The sequence below is a fragment of the Helicoverpa armigera genome, chromosome 29 (assembly GCF_030705265.1).
Source record: "Helicoverpa armigera isolate CAAS_96S chromosome 29, ASM3070526v1, whole genome shotgun sequence".
In the NCBI taxonomy this organism is placed as follows: Eukaryota; Metazoa; Arthropoda; class Insecta; order Lepidoptera; family Noctuidae; genus Helicoverpa; species Helicoverpa armigera.
In genome coordinates, this window is record NC_087148.1 from 3389742 (window position 1) to 3417601 (window position 27860).

General features: G+C 35.1%; 1 protein-coding gene across 3 annotated transcripts; it reads left to right on the forward strand.

The window, feature by feature from the left end:
* The first annotated feature begins 64 nt into the window (after positions 1-64).
* Swm (second mitotic wave missing) lies at positions 65-27860 on the forward strand. Of its 3 annotated transcripts, XM_064042622.1 has the most exons (25): positions 65-331; positions 3588-3706; positions 4367-4504; positions 5975-6096; positions 6649-6723; positions 7300-7403; positions 7969-8064; positions 8575-8715; positions 9215-9321; positions 9989-10114; positions 10699-10804; positions 11528-11622; positions 12176-12309; positions 12883-13014; positions 13498-13653; positions 14183-14348; positions 14889-15007; positions 15559-15603; positions 17651-17728; positions 18940-19043; positions 19413-19439; positions 19776-19929; positions 20734-20862; positions 21328-21429; positions 22072-27860. In XM_064042622.1, exons 1-25 carry the CDS (start codon positions 273-275, stop codon positions 22159-22161), a joined length of 2724 nt encoding a protein of 907 aa, XP_063898692.1. In that variant the 5' UTR covers positions 65-272; the 3' UTR covers positions 22162-27860. The 3 variants fall into 3 exon arrangements, with proteins under 3 accessions (XP_063898692.1, XP_063898693.1, XP_063898694.1); XM_064042623.1 differs by lacking the exon at positions 19413-19439; XM_064042624.1 differs by lacking the exon at positions 15559-15603.

Consider the following 27860-nt stretch of genomic DNA (forward strand, 5'->3'; position numbering starts at 1 on the left):
CTATGGATTACTATATACTGAGCGTACTGTAGTGAGTGGTAGTTATTTCATAAATTGGCAACACTAAATAGGCAGAATAACTTGACAGCCTTGCAGTAACTTCTTCATTCATCAAAAAAGTTACATAAAAGTGAAGTGTATAGTGAAACGTGAAGGACGTTTATTTTCTAGTAATTAAAGTGTTCTCATTAGTTATAATCACAATTTCACTCCTTTACCAAGTGCATTGTTGATGGATTGTCATCTGTGGACGATCTAATTATTGCATCGAGATGATTATTGAAAATCCTGACGCTTTCAAGTCGTGGTTGACCTCCATATTGGAGCCCCTGTGAGTACATCCGCTGCCATATTTTATTATTTTTATCGCGATTTTGCAATTATCTTTCAGTTTTCTTTTGTAAAAGTTCCAAGATAACTCGCATTGTAATAAACGAGGTTATTGTGATGCATTATTAACAATTTAGGACGAAAAGTATCAAATTGCATTGGCGTTATATTTTTTTCTGACGCACACATGGCGTTTATTTTCGTGATAGCTTAGATCGAGATTAGCAATTTTTGCTTACGTAGATTGCGTCCTAACTATAATTTATATCATTAAAAGACCAGATTATATTGACAATACAACGATAGCACCGAATAAAGATATAAAAGTCATATTTGGAACTAAGTTGTGTCGTAACCTTTTCATTTTAAAATAATTATAAAATTGTATGTATTTGTTAATTTTTAACTACTGTATCTTCATATTACTGCATGAAATATCATAAGATGTTAATTTTATATATTTTTGAGCAAATTTTCAGTGTATTTTGGAACTTAATTTTATGCTTTTTGTTTATTTCGCTAATAGCGATCCGGTCGGTCAGTTGGTATCCCTGGGGGCGGGAAAACCAAGTATTTACACAGAATTTGTAAAAAAAATAACATCTCAACCTTTTAACACGTAATGTTCCTAATTTTTCATCTTTGCAGCACAGAATTGCTAATCAAATTTGTTTTAGTTAGAACAACATTAAAATATCAAATATAGGCTAGCTTAGAATGAATTTGATAATTTTATCAGTGAAGACAAATAACCCTAAGACGACCCACTGACCAAACTATCCTGCATTAATATGAGGATATTATAAATACTTGTAATGTACACTTTTCTAAGTTTGTATGTACTTTCTAAGTATATCTTGGACACCAATGGCTGATAAAAAGGTGAAGGAAAACATCTTGATGAAACCTGGACTACAAAGTCTGAAACTACCAACCCGCATTGAGCAAGCGTGGTGATTAATGCTCAATCCTCCCTGTGAGAGGAGTCCTGTGCCCAGCAGTGGGACGATAAAAGAGGGCTGTAACAGTAACAGCCACCTGAAAAAACTGAAAATCAAGAGTGAGTTCACTATAGATAGAACTATAACAATAACCAACCATAACCAGCTGTAAACTGGCTGCCCATTGGTCAAAATGGTGATTTGACAACTGAAAATGGTTCAGATATCTTCTTCTTCCTCTTGCCCTGTTCCCAATTTTATTTGGGGTTGGCGCAATATCTCATCCTCACTTCCTTCCTATTCATGTCATCTTTCAGGCAATCCATCCATCTTTTTTTAGGTCTTCCTCTCCATCCATCTACATTCATACTTAGCACACAAAATGGATCAGTTATCAATACAGTTAAATGGTGCAACTCACTGTAAGATACTGCTCTGTATCAAGAGTTCTATTTTGAAAGGCCAATGCATAGATTATAATTAAACTGTACTCGTCTATTTTTAAACTATGCATCGCTTTGTAGGACTGTTGAAGAATATATGGTTAAGCCACACAGGTATTATATAAATAGAATATATCTAAATATTACAGAGACTTAACAGAATTGTCGAACTTATCTCTCATCATCATTTCCCAAGCCTTTTTCCCAACTATGTTGGGATTGGCTTCCAGTCTAAGTGGATTCAGCTGAGTACCAGTGTTTTACAAGAAGCAACTGCCTATCTTACCTCCTCAACTCAGTTACCCAGACAACCCATACCCCTTGGTTACACTGGCGTCAGACTTACTGGCCTCTGACTACCTGTAACTACTGCCAAGGATGTTCAATGACAACCATAGAACTTATATCTCTCAAGAATGATTAATGAAACTGAATTCTCTATTGCATTCTGTCATAAAATATAAACTTTACTACATTCTGCCACCAGTTTCACCTGCATCCCATAGAAACTTCTGCATGAACCTGGATAAAAAGTAGCCTATTGCCTTCTTCGATAAATGGGCTATCTAACATTGAAATAATTTTACAAATCAGAGCAGTAGATCCTGAGTTAGGAAGGTGTGAAAATGTGGGCTTTTTCAAGAGCTCGTGTTGACCAGAACTAAGGGTTTTAATACCCCATCTACTCAGTAATATCATAATTCAATCTCTAAATTCAAAACTGGATAAGTTATAGAAATGTGCAGTTAATAATGATTGTCAATCTGCCGCCAGTCCGTGAGATGAAAATAAAATATAACATAAAATTCCAGAAGTGTTTTATTTTCAGTAAATATGTGCAACCAAAACTTACTACTACATATTTTCCTTAAAAAAATACATTTTTATTACATAATATAATATAATAAAATAAAACGTAATATAACTTGTCTTATCAACATTCTGATCGAGATAACAAATTTATTTGATATGTTGTAAAACAGGTATATAATCTATGTATTACATATTGTAATAGGTAATGTACAAATGTATATTTTTCTATTACGAATATATTTAAACTTTCACAATAGTACTTTGTGAAAGTGTAAAAATAATGACATGGTTCATTGGAGCGGTAATGAATTTACTGTTTGGCTGAAAAGAAAACACTTTTGAAGCAAACTTTTAGTTTATTTTTGTCATGTGACTGAGGGAAGAATAATCATGATATAAAGAGCTATCTACTTCTTTTTTAAATACCTATATCTATTCAAATTGCTGATTAGTTAGCAACCGAGAAAGAAATTAAAGATTGAGATTTTGACTTAAACAATATTGATAAGACCTTTACACAAATATGTATCGAATAAATAACTACTGCTTAAATTATATTAATAAGCAGAATCATAGAATCATTATAGATTCAATTGATCAAGTAATTGTTATTATTGTATTCTTATTAATATTAAAAAGAAATAAAAAGTCATATAAAGATTACACTGGTCAAAGTTGCACTAACACGTTGGGATTTAGAGTATATCTCTAAACAACTTAGTGCAACTTTATGTTCTGGACTTCGATTACGTATCAAATAATTTATAAGAAATGATATATTTCACATTTGCACCAAAAATGCTGTTGACCAGTGTTATTTAATAACCTGCTCGAATGGATAACACTATGTAACGTTTTCATTTATTTAATACTTTTGCACATTTTGTACAAGGACGGTCTTAACGCCTTATGCGTTTTCTCCCAGTCTACCTTGGGTGGTGGAGAAATAGCAGTGATAGCTGCAAAGATTTTATGATATTAAGTTTCTCTGAAACTATAACCTTAAATAATGTATTACAGTTGTTTTTCCATAATAATAATGTTTGTTATTATCTTCCAGTTGTGATGCGGACCCTGCAGCGCTTGCCAAGTATGTGTACGCCCTGGTTAAGAAGGACAAACCTCTGGACGAGCTGCGAGAGGTCATGGTGGATCAGCTCGATGTGTTCCTCCAACAAGGTGGGTTTTAACTTCATTTTAGTAACATACATACATCCTAAACTACCCATTTTCAAGGTATTCTCCAGATAAACTCCATCCAAAGGTTGTCTGGAAGAAATCGCTATTTAGCGATAAGACCGCCATTTGTACTCTTCTTTGTGTATTGTGATGTTTTGTGTTGTAAATTTTCTTGGTGTACAATAAAGCATAATCTATCTATCTATCTATAATATGTTAATTTTAAGATTCCATACCTAAGAAAATAAAAGATTCCAACAAATTGAGAACCTCTTTCTTTTTGTGAAGTCGGTTAAAAAGAACAGGCCTAACAAAATTCTTACTAAGGCTATCCATCTTTCATCAGGTGTATTTTATTAATTGTCATAATTAGACAGTTGAAATATTCACAGTTGATGTATTGTTGTTGCTGCTACAACCACAAATACTGACAACCAAACTAAAGCAAATATGTTGGGGCTTCCATACAACTTTATTTTTAGTTTTAATATTAATTGAAAACCCTTGGTGCTCAATCTGACTTGCACTCTGGAATGAATCCCACTATCTCCATTGTAAATAGAAAATAAACTAAAGTTGGAAGCATTTTTCACCTACACTTTTTCAATTATTTTTTTTTAACCATCTATACTAACTAAGTAATTTTATTTATTTTTTCAGAAACCAAACCGTTTGTGGAGATGTTGTTCAAATCGCTGGAGAGCAACGATTACCTGAAGCCGGGACGTGAGGAGAAGGCGCCCTCACCACCCCCGGCTGAGCCTGAACCGCTGAAGAAGCCTGAAGCTGAAAATCATGGTGAGCTGGTCTTTAATTTTTAGTAAAAAATATTTAACATTACGTATTTCCCCACTATTTAATGGATGTTATTATACATATAAACCTTCCTCTTTAATTACCGTAACTAGTTAAAAAACCGCATCAAAATCTGTTTCGTAGTTTTGAAAATTTTAGCGTAGGGATATAGGGACAGAAAAAGCGACTTTGTTTTATGCTATGTAGTGATCAACCACTGCAGTGAAGCCCAGCAGGCTCAAGGCCTGCCAGGGCTGCGAGATTGTTCGCGCGAGTTACCGCGTCCTGGTACATAAAAGGCCTACGACGGAACACGACGGTTTTTAATCAGTGAAAGTCTGACACTCCCTCACCGCTGCTAACCCACAGCGAGATTTGATCTTCATGACTCTTACTGACTAAAACCCACAATGTTTCTTTTTAAGCCCACTGTGTACCAGGGCCGCGGTAATTCGTGCGAACTACCATCCCTCAGCCCTTTAATAATAATATGTCCAAAGCCGGTTTCGGCCACGGCGGCTGTGCTCATGTAAGGAGATCAGTCAGCTGCGCAGGACATATTATAGTGCACGCACATTTGCTTGGACACAGGTGCACTCACTATTCCTTCACTCTCATAGGGCGATGGGACGGCAATCCGACACCACGGGAAGTATAGTAAGAAATATTTAAAAACAGATTTACCGTACAATTTATTTTTTTCGACGTTTTTTCGCTGTAGATGAGTTTCATCAGAATCCATCCAGAAGTTTATGCGTGAAAGAGTAATCATAAAAATGCCTACATTCACACATAATATGTTTATTGGTAGGATAAATCTTTTGTTTATATTTTATGTCCCACCTTGGTATCTATTTTTAATATCTTTGGGAGACATGGATAAATATTTTTAACATCTTTGTAGGTGGGGTTATACCTCTATTTTCAGTATTTTTTTTTTTAATTTCACAATTCTTTATTATCATATTTACATAATATTTACATTAATTTTAAAAATTAAAAATAAACTTATATGTACAACTTAAAACTAATACATTGCATCAAAAAATTGCTCCTCATCGCTGTCACCGGGTAATGTACCCAGTAATGCAGCATTTTCAGTATTTGTACTATTATGTACTATTTTTATAGTAAGTACACTGTTGGTCGCATAAGTTATGAATGTATGTTTGTTTATAAATGTTTAAGCTCACAGGCAATTATGATGCTTTGACATTTGCGTTTTGTGTTTGCCATATTAGCTGATTATTAGTGTAGCTTTGAAAATATTTTCTCTATATAATAAACATTAATCAGAACTTTACACTATTATGATGGTATGGAATGTATAATGTACACATCCATGCTGTTTTTAAACCGTGACTGAAAAGCAAAAATAAATGATACTTCATACCAGATTTTCTCTTTACTTTCGACGTAATTTTCTTCTCTTCTAGCTAAAAATATTAATTTTGACTTGTTCCTTGTTCTCAGTGGTCCCCAATTCGGGTCCCGCGTCGCCGGCGGCAGGGCCTGAGCCGGCGCCGGGCTCGCGGCCGCGGCTCGTGCTGCAGCCCTCCGCCCGCCACGCGCACACAGAGCATACGCTTATTAAGGTAAATATACTTTATTAAATAAACTTGTAGCTTAACTCATACCGAGGAATGGAAGAGACTTTATAACGAATTTGAAATGTTTAAAATTCTCTGTAATGTCGAGCACACAGCGAAGGTATCGAGTTCTGTCAAATGTCCATAGATTCGCCACGGATTCGAAACGGCAGTTTTAAACAGTACATCTACAGCCAGTTTCTTCGTCAAAAGTAAAAGCCAAAGTAATGTCATAAAGTAAAAGTAATGGTGAAATTCGTTTTTTCTATTAGTTTTGCTGTTACTTTTAAAAAGACGAATTTGACCGTTACTTTTACTTTATGACATTATTTTGGCTTTTACTTTTGATGAAAAAACTGGCTGCAAATAATAAATGTTGATCAGTTGTTTAATGTTCAAACTAAATATGAACTACTTCCAGTATATTTTATTCTGTGACGGTATAAATTTAATCTAAATCATCATTACCAGGACCCAGTAATTTCTAAGATTAGTACCTATACATACATACAAATAAATAATTTCTTCATCTATATAATATTAGTATTTGATTCACAGGTTGTACCATTAACTGAGCTGCTAGAAGAACCAGTAGACCAGCCTCCGAGAAGACGAGACAGGAGAGGAGATTCGGTGCGTATTTTAATGAAATAATTATATTCATTAAACTTTGTATGAAATCAAAACATAGGAATTAAGCACATTGAGTTTCTTTAATATATTTGCAATTCAAAGTATTTTATCAAGAAAATCACAGAATAAAGTTCAACGTTCTGTCTTTGAATCATCTGGTTCTTCAAACTTTACAGACAGACATGTGTTGCTGGGGAGTTTGTTGCGCCACTTCTTCTTCCCAGCAAAAACACATAGGAAGTGGTGAAGGGCGGGCGTTATTTTATTTTTGACGTTTGAAAAGTGCTGATTTATCAGCTTAATTTCAATAAACGTTTTTAAGTTTGAGTTTTAAAGTGCATAATAATTTGTGTATATTTTACCAGTTTTTATTAATAATAGCGAATCGCTGCGGCTTCGCATGGGATAATAGTATTTCCCCACTGCTTAATGTATGCTATTAAAATCATATCCGCATGAAAATCGATTGCCTAGTGAAGATTTAAGCGTACAAAGGGGATTTAGGGACAAAAAAGCGACTTTGATTTATACTGTGTGGTGATAAACCATCTATAATAACTAAATTCTCTCCTACAGACGCGCGAGGCGGATCGTCGTCGGCGCCGCTCTCGCTCGTGGGAGCGTCGCGCGCGCACGCGCCGACACCCGCGCGACAACGAACACAACAACGACGCCAGGAGGTATACTGATATATTTAACTTTACACAAGTTTCTCTTAGGATATTACCACACCAAACCCTTGACAGATTGGTGTGGTAGCTTTAATTAATCGACGGATACCGGTCGACTAACCAATCGATCAATTGCCAATCATAAATCACCTAATTCATTCTACCATCGATCAACAATCGCTCGATTAGTGTGGTAACGCCCTAAATTTGCCGAGGAAAATATCGTATATGGATTAAAAGAAGCATGTATGTTATTCTGGGACATAAGCACTTTCAAGTTTCATCAAAATTCATCCAGTAGTTCTTTATTGTGCAAATAACATTACAAATATTTGTACACCTTCACGATAAAACAACTCACTTGTAATGTAACTTAATAGGATCGTTATATGATATTTCACAAATAAATAATTGAATTCGGCTTGTATTGTTACCAAGTTTCATCAAAATCTGTTGAATAAAAGTAAAATGTTGTGCATGAAAAAGTAAAAAACTTGCACACACACTCATTAATTTTTGCTTTTACAATATTTTTGTGATAATATGGTAAATATCAATGAATATTGTTTACCAGACGACCACTATCAAGATCTCCGTCGCCGCGAGGACGTTACAGAAACCGCAGTCCCCCTCCACCACCACCTATTGACAGACAAAACAGCAGGTCTAGGTATGTTTATAGTATACTGTTGTTTTTGAGGTACTACTAAAAAGAAAGAAAATTCATTTATTAGTGCAGACTGCACAGTGAACTGCAAAGTTCTATGGACACACATACAGGAACCGCTCGAGCAGTTTCAACTGATTCGTTCGGTCGCAGCTTGAAGCTGTCGACCCTGACTGCTTCAAGCTTCAAATAAGGTTCTTGTGTGTAATGGGCCCCTGTTACTAAAACGCTATTTTCCATCCGTATGTCTGTATATCACCGGCTATATCTCATGACCTGTGACATATGAAATTTCCACAGTTGATATGTTTGTTGTATCAACAACTACTATTTGCTAATATAAGAGGGTAACCATATAAGGCATTCTATTTTTTTCGGTTCTGTTATTTTTGAATAAATGCGTTTCATACATACATACACAATATATCGTGTAAAATTGTAGCACAAACGAGTATTTATGAACTAAGTTTGGGCTAATTATTATTGTTCATTATTTTATAATTATTTTCTCAGATCAAGATCACCGACAGTCCGCGATCGTGACCACGAGCGTGAAAGAGAAAGACTACGCGTTCCTCGCGAGCTGGAGAGAGACAGAATGTCGCGGGACCGAGAGCATAGAGATCGAGTGTCTCGCTCTAGAGATAGGGAACGGTAAGTTATCAAATATTTTTATTTTTTTTACTAGTTCATGTTGGCGATTTTATTTGCTTCCTGAGAGAATTGCTATATGTTATTCTGATATATTATTGTCAAATTCCATCAAAATACATTCTGTCGTTTTCGCGTGAAATCGGAACAAACACTGATATATTCGTACATAGAATCCATTCTTATCGGATGCAGCTGAGTACCAGTGTGTCTACATGGTGCGACTGCCTATCTGACCTCACCCCAGTTACCTGGCCTGTTATACTTCTTTGTAAGACTTTTTGTCAGTCTTTCTGAGGACTTAAGAAACTGCCAAAGAAGAAAAAACAGCATTATTAAACGTCCATTCCGAAAAAAAAATTGTTTTAATCCGTGTACCATGTATCCATGGACCTAAAAAAAAAATACTTTTCACATGTGCGAGGTATGAAAACAACCAACTTCCCAAAAGCAAAGTTATTTGACAAGACCTCTAATTGTGATTTCTTTATTATTTTCCTAGATCGCGTGAGAGATCTCGCGACCGTTCCCGCGGCTCGACGTCCCCCCGCGCGGACGCGCGTCTGGAACACAACGACGCTTATAAGCGACGCTGTCGGGACTTCGACGGTGAGAACTAAGCTTTATTAACCGCCTAGCCGTTTCCCACGGTGTTACTCGTGTTCCGTGGGAACTGCTGCCCATACAGGGATAAAATATAGCCTATGCTACTTGGGACTACCTCGTTGGTCTACTTGTTGATAGCGCAACTGCTGTACACGAGGTCTAGGTTTCGATTCCCGAGACGAACCGAAATCGCGGAGGAATTCGTCATGTCAAAATGGTCACCCATCTTCTATCTCTTAAAACTTTTCAACATCATCAAGAAACGTATGTGTAGAAGAGGTTTATGGGCCAGTATCTATCGTATACCTTGAGGACATTATAATGAAAATTGGCACCGCAATACATAAGGTCCTTTTTCTGATGGGAAATCATCAAATTACCCCTCCCGCTCTAGGTTAGCAGCATGACTGAGTGTCAGTCTCTTACTGACTAGAACCCATCATGTTCCTTCTTGAGCCCTTTATGTACCAAGGCCGCGGTAACTCGCGCGAACAATCCCGCAGCCCTGGTAGAAGGATGCACCTATATGGGCCTTACAACCTCATCAAAAAACTACGTATAGAGGAGGTGTATGGACCCAATATCTATCATATACCTTGATAACACTATATGAGACAACATTGCAACACAAAAGAACCTAAAATAAATATATTTTTCTCACATCCCACAGAGAAAGGCTACTGCATGCGAGGCGACCTCTGCCAGTGGGACCACGGCAGCGACCCAGTAGTGCTAGAAGATGCTGCAGCTGCTTTATCTTCTGTGCTTGCACTCCCACCAGCCCCTGCCGTGCCTGGTTAGTAGTCAGCTCGTTAATTATATGGCTAGCCGTATTATTGACTTAACAAAAGTGATGCTCTTTCGTGCCATTTCATCATCATAGAAATTATACAATGACTTCGAAATATTGATATAATTTGAATTTAATGCTTTTCGAGTAATATTTGAATTACATGAATTTTCAGAGTTAAACAAAGACATCAAAATATATCTTGAATTATTATCGCGAATAATAAGATGAAGCCTCATATTAAATGATATCTTGGGGAAAATATCAAAAAACCATTTTGTATTTATCTCTACCATTACCATAAGATTGATAGATCCGTGTGTCTGTTACTTATCCACAAGCCCCTCTATACATTAAAACACCCTTATTACTTAACAGTTTATGTACACAGTTACACACACAGCATATTGACAAGAATAAAAATAGACAAGATAGTATGAAGGCACAGCTTACTTCATGAGAAATCTCTTCCAGCAGGCCTGTTACAGGAGAGTTAGAATAAAAATTCAGATAGAGTGTGTAAAAAGAAAGGAAGCTTTAACTAAAGTATTATATCTTTATAACCTAATATTATTTATATTTTCATTCAGAATACAACCCGCTAACGCCGGACATCTGGTGCGGCGGCTTCCCCGCGTACCCGCCGCCGCAGCCGCACCATCCGCATCCGCCCAGGGAACTCATACCTATACCTAGGTATGTGTGCCTTGTTTATATGTTAAAATAAGTATAAAAAATATGTGGTAGTTAATTGAAAAGTTATAAAATAAAAAAATAGTTTATATCTTCAACAAGTTTTACAATATTATTAAGATGTCGTACAGGAAACATGTAGTAATGCTTGTATTACTACATGTTTCCTGGGTAGTTCCGCTTTCCCCTAGGAATAATGCTCATTGCTGAGGTACTTAATTGGATATTTAACTATCTTATGCATTTACAAGTAAGTTATAACTGTTCAATTAACTGTTAAGGCATGTACATACATAGTTACATAATTTGCACAATACTGCTATATTTATACCAACTGTGAAGAGAAAATATAAAAAAATATGCTAATATTGTAAAGGTGAAGAGTTTGTACGTGTGCTTGTTTAAATGTCCTAATGTTTGGAACTACTTTACTTCCTGAAAAATTCTTTCTCTGTATGTATAGTTCATTTATCCAAATAAGCCATAGGCTATTTTTATCAGGCATACGATAATAATTCCATCGGGACACGAGTGTAACTGCGAGTATATTTTAAATAATCACCTATTTGAATTGATTAACATTCTCAAAATGGAGAAGATTATCAATTAGAATGTTTTTTTTTAATAATTGCTAATGCGCTATCTCTAATTTTCTTAATATTGATAAGATGATACATACTACCCTTATTTAACTAATAATATACATAATTATGTTGTTTGTTACAGGATTCGTCAATCGGCGCCAGTGCCGCGTGCTGCGGGTGCGGCACCACCGCGACATCCGCCGCCGCACAAGAAGAACTTCGACTATAACAGATTTGGTAACTATCAACATTATCAAGGGCCTTTGTATAATCCACCTGTGACTATATTTTACTTTGACACAAAAACGACTTGATTTTTAATGAATCCTGTTTTCTTAATGATGTTATCCTGAGCCAGACATGTAAAGGCCTATCTAGATTTGTTGTTTTTGTACTTCATACCTTGCAATGTATATAGGGGATACGTGTATTCGCTTGATCAGGCTAAGCTCAAGAACTCTACTGCTCAATTTGAAAAATTCTTTCACTGTTAGTTACTCTATTTATTGAGGTTCTTTTATCCAGATAAAGGAAGTAGTTACCCTACGCTACTATACACAAGACTATGAGTGTATGACCTGTAAAATATTGTAAACACTTCTCTTTTTTAAAACAGTGTCTATCTATGGAGTTTTTTGCCGGTTCTTCTCCATATGACCCACTCCTTGAATCCGTGTACCTAGCTATTTACGTTTTTTAAGCACCTGAAATAAGTCTTAAGTCTATATTAAATAAAAACCTTTGAATTTGTATTTATATAGATAACTAATAATAATTACTCGATCCGCAGGCGCCGGTCGTCCCCCTCTGCCCGCTAACGCGGCGAACTGTTCGCTGGAAGTGAAGAAAGTGCCGCGAGGGCTGAACGATATCACGCATCTGAACAACCACTTCTGCAAGTTCGGCAAAATTGTTAATATACAGGTTAGTTTTATGTGATATTAATAGTTAAGCTGCTTTAGGAAAACTATTAAAAAAATATCAGCACATGTCTAGTGATTTAAGAGTAATAGAGATTTAGTTATTGTTGGTTTGTAAGATAAAAATATGTGATCTGTTAACTACAGGCAGAATCATTGCCTATATTATTTGTTAACGATATAGTTCCTTTTGGACTCATGTGAAGTCCCGGGAATTGGCTAGTATATATTTTCATAAATATAATCTGCTGTAGCCTTTCCCAACTATGTTGGAGTGGGCTTCCAATGTATCTGGATGCAGTTGAGAAAGTTGAAATGACAGTCCTACCTACCTAATTTAACGTGCCTTCCGAAACACAGAAGAACTCATAATGAAAAGATGTTGACACATCCTCGGACCGACGGTGCCAAGCGTTGCTAAACCTTATATTCCCTCGACTTTTTGTTTTTGGATGGATATTGTATTCTTTTGCTACTTGAGCTTCATATTTCAATCTCTAATCGCAAAACAACAGATGGATCGATTATTGAAATCCACCGTTACCCAGTATTTTCATATATTTTTACTATATTACAGGTGTGTTACGACGGTGACCCGGAAGCGGCGTTGATCACGTTCAGCAATCCGACGGAAGCTAATGTTGCCTACAAGAGTACAGAGGCCGTTCTCAACAATAGATTTATTAAGGTCTTCTGGCATAACCCTGAGGTAAGACTTTTTTGAAAATTAAAGAAAACTCAAGGAAATAAAATATATTTTTTATGTAGATTAAAAAAATATATACAAATTAAAACTGCATAAAAATATATTGTGTTAGCGGCGTTATTATCTAATACAACTTTTCTGCACAACGAATTTTCATGAAACTTTCCAAACTTTCAAATAAAAGACTGAAAGTAACTATATTATTGGGAAGTTTTATCAAAATCCGTTTAGTATTTTTTTTGCTTAACTTCTATTAGATTGTCTATCTGCCAGTAAAAGTCCAGTTAAAATCGATGCAAATATTACGAAGATTAGTCACATTTTCTGAACAGGTTTTCATTTGAAATAACAAAAATACTGATATATTGTTTCCACAATTTGTGTAAAAGTTTAGTATAGAAATAGCATAATAAATGCATGATTGCGTGTCCGTAACATAAAAAGTAAAATTGTCACATATATAATTTATTTTTATAATATTTTCAGAACAAACAAGAAAACATGGCGCCCAGCGGTCAGCTAGCTAACAAACAAAACGACAGACAGAATTCACAACACCCGATGTCTCACAACAAAGTGCTTATAAACAGGGACAATATTAAGGCGACCGCTGATAATAATGCAAAACAGCTGATGGAGAAGGTAATGTATTACTTTGGGGATTTTTTATAGATGTTTTGTGTTAGGAAAGTAGATGAGGTATAGTTGTGTGTGTATAATGGCGACTCAACCACCACTTAACGCTCAATGTACTGGTAAAATATCTGTTTTAAGAATTTGGTGTCGTCAGTCTGACAATCACGAGATAGGATCTCATGAACCGTGGTAGATAGACAAGTGAAATGTTCTCATATCGTGTTATTGTTGCTCTTATAACAACAAATACGTGAAAACTTTATAAACTAAATATTTTAGAGGATTTGTGGTGGTCCCTGAATCTTAACTAATATTATAAAGAGGCTATGAAAGTACTGAATCGTTTTGAAAATTATTCAGCAAAGTGTGTTTTCCCCACTCTATCCCCAAGGTGGCATAGGCTATATTTTATCCGGGTACGGGCAGTTGTTTCTCTTGGACACAGGAGAAACCAAGGTCCTAAGACAATGTAGTATTTCCCAAAAGATGTCAGTTTTAAATCTGTTAATCCTAATCAAGAAGTTTTCTTTCACAGCAAGAGAAAGAAAAAGAACTATCAAACGGCGTGGAACCAAAGAAAGAAGTAGTTAAACCGTCTCTCAACAAGAGCAAACAAGTGATGGAGATGCACAAGCGAGCACAAGCTCTGCTCGAGACTCAGCTGCAGCAGCAGATGTTGCTCATACAGAGGCTCGAACAAGGTGAGGAATAATATTCTGCTTATAGGACAATCATCATCTCCCGAGCCTTTACTCATCTACTGTGTTGGGGCTGGCTTCCAGTCTGACCGGATACAGCTGAGTACAAGGAGCGACTGCCTATCTGATCTCCTCAACACAGTTATAACGGGCAACCCAATAACCATTGGTAAAACTGGTGTAAACAGACTTACAGGTTTCTGACTACCCGTAACGATTGCCAAAGATGTTTAATGACAGCTGGGACCTACAGTTTAACGTGCCATCCGAAACACAGTCATTGGTGTCCAAGATATACTTAGAAAGTACACACAAGCTTAGAAAAGTTGCATTGGTACTAGTCTGACCCGGAAAAATATATAATACCTATACATAACTAGCGACCCGCCCCGGCTTCGCACGGGATATCAGTATTTCCCCTCAATCTATTAAAAATCGGTTGCCTAGTTTTGAAGATTAAGCGTTCAAAGGGACTTTGGCACAGAAAAAGCGACTTTGTTTTATACTATGTGGTGATAATAATTATTATTATTTAAATTTCAGGCAATGTAACGGGACCACAAAGATCAGCTCTGTTAGAAGCCATCAGTTCAGCACAGGAGGGCATCGAAAAGTTAAGGAAAGAGCTCGTCGCTTACAACGGCACTTTGAAACAAATGCAGGTATGTGCCACTAAGATTATAGTAGTGGTAGTGAGATTTAGGGATAGTTAAATGTATTTTTTTTCTATTATTTGCACTATTTTTTTAGGTGTTTTTTAGTTTGCGATGTTGTTTAAATGCAAATTAAATTATGTATGAAAATTTATTCCTGCGGTCTCCTTTATTGGTGTATGCGCCAAACTTAATGGCGACTCGGTATCAGAAGGTGTGCAAGTGCATGACCCATATGCTGGGATTACATGTGCATATAAAGACATGTTTAGAAATAACAACGTATTTATTTATGCCTGAAATAAATGCATAAATGAAAAAAAAAGCGAGCGAGCGTTTTTGACGCATATTAAGACATCATTTTACAGTAACTTTTTTATAATTGTTATGTGCGTCTCCAAATTCGCACAATAAAACATATTTTTTCTCTTACCTGTATGGGCAAGTCAATTGCGAGCCGCCATTAACTTTGGTGCAATCGAACCAGCAGTTGTAAGGGTAGTTCTATGAAAGCGCTTTTAAAAAACAATTCTACAGCGATAATCATTGTGTGACGACAGGACGAGTCGGTCGCCAGGAATTTGTCCCGGTTGCAACTAGCGCAGGTACTCGACCGGTTGCGTTGCGCATGCTAAGCACTTTCTATGACGAATTACTTGCATTTTGCAGCTATAATACTTGACAATTGTATCTGACTTTGACTGAAGAATTTACAATAAGACTTCATAAGCAAAACATGATAGAATACTTCATTGACTCGGCCCGTGTGGTTTCATTGACTCGACCGTGTAGCTTCATTGACTTGACTGTGTTAACTCGGCCTTGTCTTCAGTTACTCGGCCGTGTGTCGACATTGACTCGGCCGTGTGTCGTCATTGACTAGTCCGTCTGACTGTATTGACTCCTGTGTCTGACTCTAGCTCTACAATTCTAAGTATTTAGCTGTGATATAAACAAGTTATTAATTTTTAACATTGTATGTGTCAGACAAAACATTTAAAGACACTTCACACACTTTCCATGCGTTTTATCGAATGAAGTGCATCTTGGTTTTCATTTCTTCGCATTCTAATCACTGCATTTTGAAACTGAATTCATTTGGTTTCTATAAGTTTTGACATGTTTTCAAACAACATTTTATTTCTATGACCTGCAAAATCTAGTGTGGTATCTTTCTCAGTTTGTTTTGAAGTTTTTTGTTAGCTTGACTGAAAAAAATCAAATAAGAGAATTTCTATAATATTTTGACAGTTAAAAACGGTGTTTAATTGCGCCAGGCAATATTATTATTTGCGCCCGTTTTAAATGGTCAAAATGCAGTCACTCCGTTTAATATCAAATTCAACAATCAAAGCCCCCTAGCAATTTATATTATTTAAATACAGATACACCTATAGTTTTAATTATAAAGTAAAGTATTTAATTTTAGAATTTAATTTAAATAGCTCCATGCATGCGTTTCGCAACTCGTTGTATATCCCATTTAGTTGTTTCTAAACACATGTACAAACATAATTATTTCATAACGTATTTACCATTCCATTTCCTTGTCTGCATAAAGTGGTTAAAAAATCAAAAATATTTTTCCTATAAACTTATTTGGCCTGTCTTCAAAAATGTTCTATCTGATGATTTTATAATCTGGTTTTTTCTTTGTCAAAAATTAAATTAGTACCTTCTGTATGTACCTACTTTATTATTATTTATGGCATATGATATACATTAAATTCTGATATCTAATGTATAAGATATAATCTTTAAAGAACCAGTTTTATGTTGACAATTTGCTTAATATTAAGTGCATAATTCTAGTCCCATAGTTCACTGACCATAGACACATGTTCATCGGTAATTCATTAGATATGGTACTTTTGCAGTTGAATAATATTTACATGGTTAATAATATTTACGTTGTACATGGTTTTCATTTTATGTAAATTAAATTAAATGTGAATATGGATGAATTGCTATATCTTCGACAGTACTACTTACTATTTTTATTATAACTTCCCGCAACCGGTTAAAAAGTATCCTATGTATGCATCCATCTATATTCACATATAGAATGGTTGTGTTTGTGTTTTGTAAATGTATGTGTAAAGTTGTGTACAAAATTAGTGTGTATAATTTAAAATGTGTGTGTACTTTTTGTGTCTACTAATCTTAGTTGTATTGTAATAATATGTATTTAGCTTTCATCATTATGTAGTTGTAAGATTTAAACTGCCTCTGTAACAAGCCTTTGTAACTTAGCAGTTTCCCTCTGATTTCGTCCTTAACTATCTCTAAATTTTCATGAATCTCTACACAAAGTTTCATCTCAGTCGGTTTAACCTTTTTCACGAGAAATTGTTATAAATCTCCATACTAATAAAAATATTAATATTTTTTGCGCCATTCTCTTTTCGCTGTTTATATTTCAAATTTGAAGAAAGATTTATACGGCGTGACTGCATTTTCTTTAATGACAAATATAAAAATAATTTCAAGTCAATTTTCAAAATCTCCACTTTCACTGGTTTCTTTGAATTACATCATAAAATACTGACTTTAGCTCACAAACCACATCTTTTACACAAAACTTCACAGTTATCATATAAAATGCGTGTACATAGCTTGGCTAACTAGATTTTGTAATATGATTGTCAACAGGCAAAGAAACCAAAGACTAAGGAGGAGGCGCAAAAGGAGATTCTGGATGCTGAACTCGACCTCTTTACTAAACAACAGGTATGTAGGATAGATTATTTTATTATTACTAGCTGATCCCGCGAACTTCGTATCGTTCAAACCTTCCCTGGACCTCTACAAACATTTTAAAACCAAAATCAGCTCAATCGGCCCAGCCGTTCTCGAGTTTTAATCAGACTAACGAACAACAATTCATTTTTATTTATATAGATCGATTAGTTAATTAAAAAATATAACTTACCTCTCATTAATACGAACGAATATTTACTCATTTTGGACACAAAAAAAGAATTGTAAAAGTTTGGTTTTTGTATGTGTTTGTGTATCTGTAGCACCATAGATATAAAATGGAACAACTGTTTTGAATATCGGACATCAGACGCCCAATAAATTAAATATCGGCGGTTAGCCCCGTGATTAGTTTGTGTTATGGGTGCTAGTGCTAACACAACTGATAAACTATATAAATATTTCAAAGTCAAGTCAAAGTCAAATCATTTATTTCATTTAGGCCTCTACAAGCACTTATGGACTTGAAAAATTATAAATAGGTTTGATTCTAGTTGCCCATTCCAAAAGTTTTAGATAAATTAGTTTTAGATAATAAAAAAAAAGATTTACATAGATTCTAATACCAAAGGCTAGCCAACAAACTTGGTCATCCCACAAATGATGATCGTTCCGGGAATCGAACCCGGGACCATCAGTTCGGCATGTTCGTGGCTCCAACGAAGTCATTATAACGCTCTTATTAGTTTATTAATCTACAGCCTTACTTATAAAATAATAAGTTATACTTAAGAGATGTTTAAGAAAAAATCTTACTTATAAACTTGGCTGAAATAAATCATTGTCTTAAATGAGCTGTCAAATTAAGTAGCCTCACACCCTTGTTTAACCCGCTAATTATCAAAATGGCTGGATTCTTACCAGCTGATTTTTCATTTCCGGTTTATTGACAGCTCAACTTTTTAATTTTATATTTTACGGATGCCATTGTTGCCATTACACAACGTTTTGATGACAAATATTTTTTTAAGCTACCAACATTCCGGTAGTGTTGAGAAATTAGTATGTTTTTATGTCATTATCTGTTCATTACTTAAGACATGCTTAAGCAACGTTTATAGGTCAAAATAATTTAATCACTACTTAAGGCTTTAAGTAGTAATTACTTAAAACAATGCTTAGAAGATGATTTGTTGATTTTTATAAGTAAGGCTGCTAATATATATATTTTTAATTAACAGGAAGGCCAAGACGTGACGGAGTTAACGAAAAAAATCGCAGAGTTACGCCGACAGATGGCTATACAGTTCCCCTCGCATAACATCATGAGGAGGCCACATGCAAGGTATATTAGAATTTATTAAAATATTACAAACCTGTGATATCTGGGGATGATAAAAGACAACATTTTTTTTTGTGAAGGCTTACTCCGCGGTTCTGTGTGTAGTGGCCTTAAAACATGAAAAAAAAGTTTTTTTTACATTAGATCGAAAAGAGTGATTTTAGAGTTTGAGAAATAGATTTTGGTATAGCTATAGTAATTTTGTCAAAAAATATTTTGTATTGTGAGACATAACAAGTTGAATTTTGTTGAATTATTTAAAGTATTAAATTGTCATTAATTTATAACATTGGCTTTCATATACCTACACTGACATTGAAATACGTTGATGAGATATATAACATGTAATTATTTTGATGTTAAATTTTCAAGCTATCGTATTGTGAAGAGAAAACTTAGGTGAGATGACTTTATTTATTTAAATTACAGATGCTATATTAAGTCCTAGGCTACGCAAAATGCTAATTTTGCAATTGCCCGGTGTCCCGAGAAAACTACTTATACAATATTGCCAACTTTCATTAAATCTTGCAATCCAACAGTAAAAATATTTTTCAAATCAGTTCAGTAGTTTCAAAGCCTTTACAGTATAAGCAAACACATAAAAAGTAGTATTGCAGTAATACTATATTTATTATGTCGTCTTATATATTACAGTATCATATACATCCACATTATACTATTTTCTCCTAAAGTATATGCATACAATAAAGAATACATTATTCCATCTTACAGAGGCGGTCGTTTCAACACCCCCACCCGTTTCACCCGAGGCGGCATAGCGACCAAGATGTTCAGCGTCAACCAGTCAGTGGACCACAGGCCGAAAGCGCTCCTCATCTCAGGGTTCGAAGCTGATGAGTTGGAAGCCTTGATCACGCATTTCTCTGTAAGTACTATCTGCCTAGGCTTTTTATTATCCCACTGTAGGATACAGGCCTTAGTAGCCACTTTGCCCGGGTAACTGGGTTGAGGAGGTCAGATAGGGCAGTCGCTCCTTGTAAAGCTACTGGTACTCAGCTGGTTAGACTGGAAGTCGACCCTAAAACAGTCGCCGATTATCGGCTACGGCGGCTGTTCTCATATATGAAGATCAGCCAACTGCGCAGGACATATTATAGTGCACGAGCATTTGCTTGGACACAGGTGCACTCACTATTCCTTCACTCTCATAGCGCCGATGGGACGACAACCCGACACTACCTGAGAGAGATCACAAGCAGGACCGACATTAACGTTCTCTCTGACGCACGGGTGTATCAATTCGGGAAATAAGTTGTCAAGTAACATCTTTGACAGTCGTTACGGGTAGTCAGAAGCCAGTAAGTCTGACAACCAGTCTAACCAAGGAGTAGGTATTGGGTTGCCCGGGTAACTGGAGTTTCTTGCCCGTTCTTCTCCATAGGAAGCTACTTTTGGAATGGGCAACTAGAATCAAACTTAGTTATAATTTTGACGTTCATAAGTGCTTGTAAAGGCCTAAATGAAATAAATTATTTGACTTTGAACTGGGTTGAGGAGGTCAGATAGGGCAGTCGCTCCTTGTGGCACACTGGTACTCAGCTGCGTCCTGTTAGACTGGAAGCCCCCGACATAGTTGGGAAAAAGGCCCGAGCCTTCATCTTCCGAAAGATGATGAAGGTGGCAAATGGCTTTACAAAGTTGGCTAATATGTGTGTCTGTCTGTCCCCAGCAATTCGGCGAAGTGATGAGCAAGGAAGTGGAGCTATCCGTGCCTCAGCTGGTGCTGCAGTACAAGTCGCGGCAGCATGCTGAACATGCCATCGCCAACGGGAAGCACTACAACGATAGGACACTCTCCGTGAGTACTGTGTGTCTGTGTGTCACTGTGACTGTGTGTGTGATTGAGAATGTGTGTCTATGTGACTGTGTGACACTGTGAATGTGTGTCTGTGTGACTGAGACTGTGTGTATGTGTGACTAAAACTGTGTGTCTATGTGACGGTGACTGTGTGTCACTGTGTCTATGTGACGGTGACTATCTTTTGTGACTGTACGACTGTGTGTCTCTGTGACTGTGTGTCTTTGTGACGGTGACTGTGTCTGTGTGACTGTTAAACAAACTGTTAAACCATACAGACAGACATGTGTTGCTGTGGAGTTTGTTTCACCACTTCTTTCCAGCAAAAATATTGGAAGTGGTGATGATGAAAGGCTAGCGTTTTGAGTGCTGTCTTTTGTGATTTTGAACTTCAAAATGAGCTGATTTTCAACCTAGATTGAATAAATGACTTTTTATCTTATCTTTATCTTTCGTTTGTAACAGATAACGTGGACGGCGAACACGAACGCGAGCACGAACAACGCGGCCCGACCCGCCGACGCGCGGCCCGCCAGGAACGGCGAGCAGAGAGATGATAAGGACGAGGTCAATATACATAATTTAATTTTTTTTAATTTTAAAAGATACTGGTGGCTCAGAAACAAGCACAGAGCATATCAGTATTTTTTTTTAATATTTTTATCCACCCTAAAAGCAGCAAAATATGGACACTAACTATTCTTACAAAGTTTGCACACTGAAATTCTTTCCTGTACATAGTATGGTAGACTGCACATCAGTGGTAACTGTCATGCACCTTAACTCAATAGTAATAAATACGATTTTCCTATAAAACTGTTACCACTGACCTGAAGTAGACTGTACATAAAATAAATTAATGTTTTTGGGATAAAAATTAGATTTCTCTGTGTAAGCATACCTTACACAGAACAATCTAAATTAATAATCAGGTAACATCTTCGAGCAATAAATTGAGGTATCTTGCAGAGAAATACCTCATTTGCAAGGTCAAAAGTGACTACATTTTTGACGTTCCTTGAAATCCAGTAGAACCTTTCTCTGAAAGTTCTTTGTATAAATCTTCCTTGTCAGCCATAGCGCTTCCACAAATGTTAGTTTTTTTTTTTAATTTTATCTATAAGAGGAATAAATTAATTTTAGGCAACTTACTTGAATGTTACTTCTATTTGATGCTAAGGTATCTAAGTTAATCTGTATCTTCTCCAGACACCAGCGGAGCTACCCGAAGACACTCTTCTCCGTTTCGACGAGGAGGAAGAGGATGACGCAGACGAGGACCGCTCCTGGCGCCGTTGACCCTCACTCCTCGCGACCAGCTCACTCCACTGTAACATACAACACTTTACAATTCAGTGGACTTGTAAAACAGTGTCGGACTATCCAATCTTGAGGATTATAATACCCCCTTTTTAATCCGGATTTTTTTATAAAAAAGTATCTCCTAATCAGACAAAAAAAAACTATATTTTATATATAATATGTACATGTATTCTGCGAGTGTAAATTATGTACCAGGGTTCGGGATTTTCGTCAAATTTGACGTTTCTTCAATCCGATTGCGTATAATACTATGTAATAATGGGTAATGGTTTAGAAAAAACCGGATTACTGGGGGTCCACTATATATATACTTCATTTGACTAGAATTTTAACTAAAGGGAAACAGTCTTGATACTTTTTTTCACAAATACATACAAAACTAAAAAACTGCTGATTAAAATAATGATTCAATTGATTAAGTAACTGGTATTATTGTATTTACATTGATTTTTAGTCGCATTTTATTTATAAAATTGAGTTTTTTATATGAAAAGTCATAATAATATCAAGATTTTTTACCTCTAGTTAAGTGACTACTCGAATGTTGTAGCTAAAAATGGACTTTAATGTACTATATTGCAAGAGTGATGTGTTTCTAACTGTAACTATAGTTAACCGAACCATACTATACTAACGTCCGCTCCTAATATTCTATCTATCGTGAGCAATAGATTGATTATTGGGAACGACCCCTGGGCCCGTTTTCACCGACAACATAAGCATTTTCTTAAAACGACTGTTTATTTTGAAACTTTGACATAAAAGTTCATGGTAGACATTTTTTTAAGGAAATTGACGTTTATTTTGTGGGTGAATTTTCGGTCTAAAATTAACATCAGCATGCTGACCTTACTATACTAAAATACCGCCCGGTTTTACCCAAAATATACGTTTCGACTAAATATTTATAATTCGCGTGTATACACCAATTTACGTTGTTTTAAAACGTAGGCAGTAACAATAAATTCTAAATGTCGGTTAGTCATCCCGTTTTTAGGTAATCGAGAAATAGGACATAGATGGGACATAGGAGATAGATATACTAAAATACCAGTTTTTCTTTAATAAAATCGATATCTTGATTTTAAAGAATCGATTGAAATTTCGATATTGAAATCGATTCTTTTCGGTTTTGAATATGAATTTAAATCTTCAAGGCAATTTTGACTGAAGTGAAACATAAGCCGTCGTACCACAGTAACTTTGAAACGCCCGTTGAACACTTGTCTAAAAAATACAGATTATGAAAAAATACGACAATCAGAATATGACAGAGTACGTTGAAATACGGTCCGTTTTTTTAGACAAGTGTTCAACAGATGTTTAAGTTTTCGTAGTAAGGGCACATATATTTTAACGAGGACAATTTCGATTCGACATCGAATATATGATAGTCGATGCGCATATTGTGAGTTAGAATAGTTTTACTTTAGTTTGTCTTGAAGTTTTAAATGCAGGGTGGATTGTTTTAAGAATAGAAATGGTATTCATCCTCCGAGCCCTTTTCCCAACTATGTTGGGGTCGGCTTCCAGTCTAACCGGATGCAGCTGAGTACCAGTGCTGTACCTGTGTAGTGAGAACGTAAATGGTATTATTTGAGTCTAATTTACATCAAATTGGTGTATGAAGCTAGCAGATTTTCAGCATAGAAAAACTGATTTCCTAAAATAAATATAATAACTAACTTCAGACTCGAGAGATGTCTGTATATTTTCTCAAAAAAATAAAATTGTGCCCATATAACTTTGCCAAAATGTGAAGTCATCTGCCTAGTTTTTTCCAACTAAGTTGTGGTCTAACCGAACGCAGCTGAGTACCAGTGTTTTACAAGGAGTGACTGCCTATCTGACCTCTTCAAACCAGTTACCCAGTCAACCCAATACTCCTTGATAAGACTTGACTTTCTGGTCAACTACCCGTTTTGATGAATGAATACCAATGCTATTCTTATTACAATCTTGAGTATATATAACTATAATATTGATCAAAATAATGGATGGTAGAAAAAAACTACCATTATGGTAGTTTTTCTACCGATAGTAATTTTTCAGTTTTATAGTTATATATATTAACCTTGCAGTAATATTTGCGTGCTATCGTCCATTTTGTACTTGTTATTTGACTAAATGGATTAATATAGCGTGAGAAATAACTAAAATAATGCCTAAACTCGTTATATATACAAAAACAGACTTATACCACGGTTATTGACTGTTTATTCTTATAAATATATATATATGTATTTGTAAAAACTGTATGCATGTTGTTGACACAAAAAAAAATATTTAACTCATATTGATCATTAACAAAATAAATTATCTTTTTATCTTTATATATCGATAAATAATAATTTCTTTAGTAGTTGAGATCTTCGAAAAGACAAAGTCGTCTTTTTACCCGACTGCGTCGCAAAGGAGGGTAATGCATTCTAAAACTGATTTGATTAAATAAATAACACCTTTATATATACACGTTAAAAAATATAAAATAAACAGTAAATAACCAAACAAATATAAAATATATGGAAAACTAATAAGATTTAAGCAATAGGCTAATCCCAAGCGCTTACATTATAAAAACTATGAGTCTTCCTGCCAATAAGGCTTGGAGATATAAAGTTCAAATTTTAGCCAGACTTAGTCGACATTAGATACAATCGTAGTTAGATGGATATTGCTTATTCTGAGGCCACGGAAACGGCGAAAACGGACATATAAGTCACTGTGTAATTTTATGATAAATCTGTTTTTAAAGACATACACACTAAAATACCAGAAAAACACGCTTTGATAAATCATGTCCCGAGCCTTTTCCCAACTATGTTGGGGTCGGCTTCCAGTCTTAATTGGATGCAGCTGAGTACCAGTGTGCCACACAAGGAGCGACTGCCTTATCTGACCTTTACTAACTTAGCTTTTTTAATTGAAAATAATTGCGAAATGCTGATTTTGAATCTAAAAAGCATGCAAATTAGTGATATGTCTTACAAAACTATATATTATTGTAAAAATATACAGTTACAAATGTGTCCGTTTTAATAAAATCAACGCCGGTTTTAAGGCTCTGATATTCTGTGCTCGGTTAGAAGGTAGAAAAAAACATCACTTAATATTGTGACTACCCATGGAGAACAAAATGACTAGCGGAGATGTCATAACGCAAAATCTCTTTAGAAAGTAGCGCGACAACATGCGGGTGCGAGGGGGACGAGGAATGTTATTAGCTCCGCCCCTTATTTTCCAAAGAAGGCCGCTCGCCTTCTTTGGAAACCGTCAATGACCCATCTTTGACAGATGTCTTAAGCGTTGCTTTACTAATAACTGATCGTTTTGATCATGCCTACCATACGTTATTTGACCAACAAGAAGGCGCCTGACCTACCTGCCTTCTAGCATCTCCGGTCATCTTTCTTTCCACCGTATTACGAAGCAAGAAAATACACAAAGAAATATTGTGTATTATGGCAACTCGAGTTTGAATTGATACGATTATTATCGATATTCGATCATAATCGGATTGGGTGTGAATCGACCGATAAATGGAATATACAGAGCCTTTCGTGCGCCAAAGAATTTAGACTTTAATTGGAAAAGTAAGGTGTATCGAAGAATAGGCAAAGAGCTAGTTACCGTTTTATTTGCGTTACTTATTTAATTTATATTGAATTTTGCCAATGTTAAGAAGGAATTTCAGAAGAAAAGTGGTCAAACAGTGAATGAAATGTGTCGAATGAGTTTAGAAACCCTATCAAGTGCCTATGAGATTTTATTTAATGTTAAATAAAGTCTTTGAACCCCTATATACCAATTTTAGAGTGAAGTTGCTACACTGAAAAATTCGATATAAGTTAGAATTAATATAATGTAAATAAATCGGTTTCTGGCTCTCTAAAAAGTCCGCGGAGCGGTTTTCAGAAGATTTTTTTCGTTAAGTCTAATATATATATCTATATTATATTATTTCTACGTTTTTGTCTTTTTCTCCTAAACAAGTCGGTGAGGTTTCTTACAAAAATATAAGCTTTCTTTTAACGATATTTCACATTATATTGGATGAAATTAGGTATACATAGATACATTTTTGATAGCCTGAAAAATATATATGAAGTTGCAAAAATGTGTTGTAAAGTTGACATTTCTGACCGAAAATTAAGAACTTCTAAATAAATAAAATATCCCGATGAAAAGAGGACTTCCTCCTTTTCTGAAGTTGGTTAAAATAAAATCTTTTCTGTCAACTTTAATAATACATATTATTAAATAGTCTAAATATACACTATATGTATAAAATATAATATTTAGATAGTTCAATTGACAATTCTTTCTGATATAATGTGATTTATCCTTAAAATTCGGAGCTTCAATAATGTTACATAATTCTTATTTTTTATTAATAATAAATTATATAGTTTTAAATTTAATTATTATAATAGTTTTAAGTGTGACTTGTTTTGAGTAACATTGAAAAGCCACCATGAAAATCTAAAATTATTCAGCTTGAATTACTAACTAGAATTTATTACCTTCTCCGTGTGAGAGGAGGCCTGTGCCCAGCAGTGGGACGATAAAAAGGCTGTAACAGCAACAGTACCTTAAATGGTGTAAAATTATAGATGTTTTGTCTCAATGTTACTCAAAATACGTATTTTTAATTCAACTTTGTTTTTTATGTTTGTTTTCGATAGATATAATGTTTTTTGCTCTGCGGTTGGTGGGGTTTAAGAAATTCCGTTTTTGACTGGGAATATTACATTTATTAAAGAAATATGTATCGCAATATAGTCTGAATCTAATCTTGACATAAATCTACAAAATGATCGTAGGACCCATATGTAGTAAAATAATGTAGTGAAAGGGTATTAGATATTAAAATCTAGTGAAAATCAAAAGTTAGTTCCACTGATCTTGAAAGGATAAATCGTATGATTATATTTGAATGAAATAATACACATGCCTTACTTATACACTGATTTACCGAAGATCATATTTTTGTTTGATTCAGTCAAATTTTGCAAGCTTTTATATAAAAGTGTATGTTCCCAGTCAAAAACTAGTTTTTCAAAAGCGTTCGCGTGAGAGTGCTACGTAAGAAATCATAGCTGTCAGTCGCTAGAATATTGGTTTATTTTTAAATTGTTTTTGTAAATAAATGTTTGGTCTTTAGCCCGTAAGTCCACGATCGCTCGTTTTTTCGACTAAAAATAAACTAGAAGTGGTATGATTTGAATGAAATTTCTGATGAAAGCTGCGAGTCATATTTTTGTTAATTTTCTTTTTAACTAAACTTATTTTTTAGGATTATGATTAACTAGTTTATCGTCTAAATTGTTAGATTTTGTATATTTTAGGTACTTATTGTGAAAATTAGTTGTTAAAAATTCTTGAATGCAATTAAGGGGTATCTGCATAGCAATAATTGAGTCGAGGGGGCGAGCGTCGTGATTAATGTACATACTAGTTATAAAACAACAGACTTGTAAAAAAATAACATTTACAAAAAAGAAATAAAGTCGAGCCGTTAAAAAAATACAATTTGGCGGTAAAAGAATATTTTTTCTAAGTTGCAATGATGGCGGCTTTATTGTAACACAAGAAAAAAGTAACTTGTGATGTGTTTTCAGTTTGTTTGTTTTGTTTTTGTAAAAAAGAGAGATGATAGCCGCCAAAAAATAAAA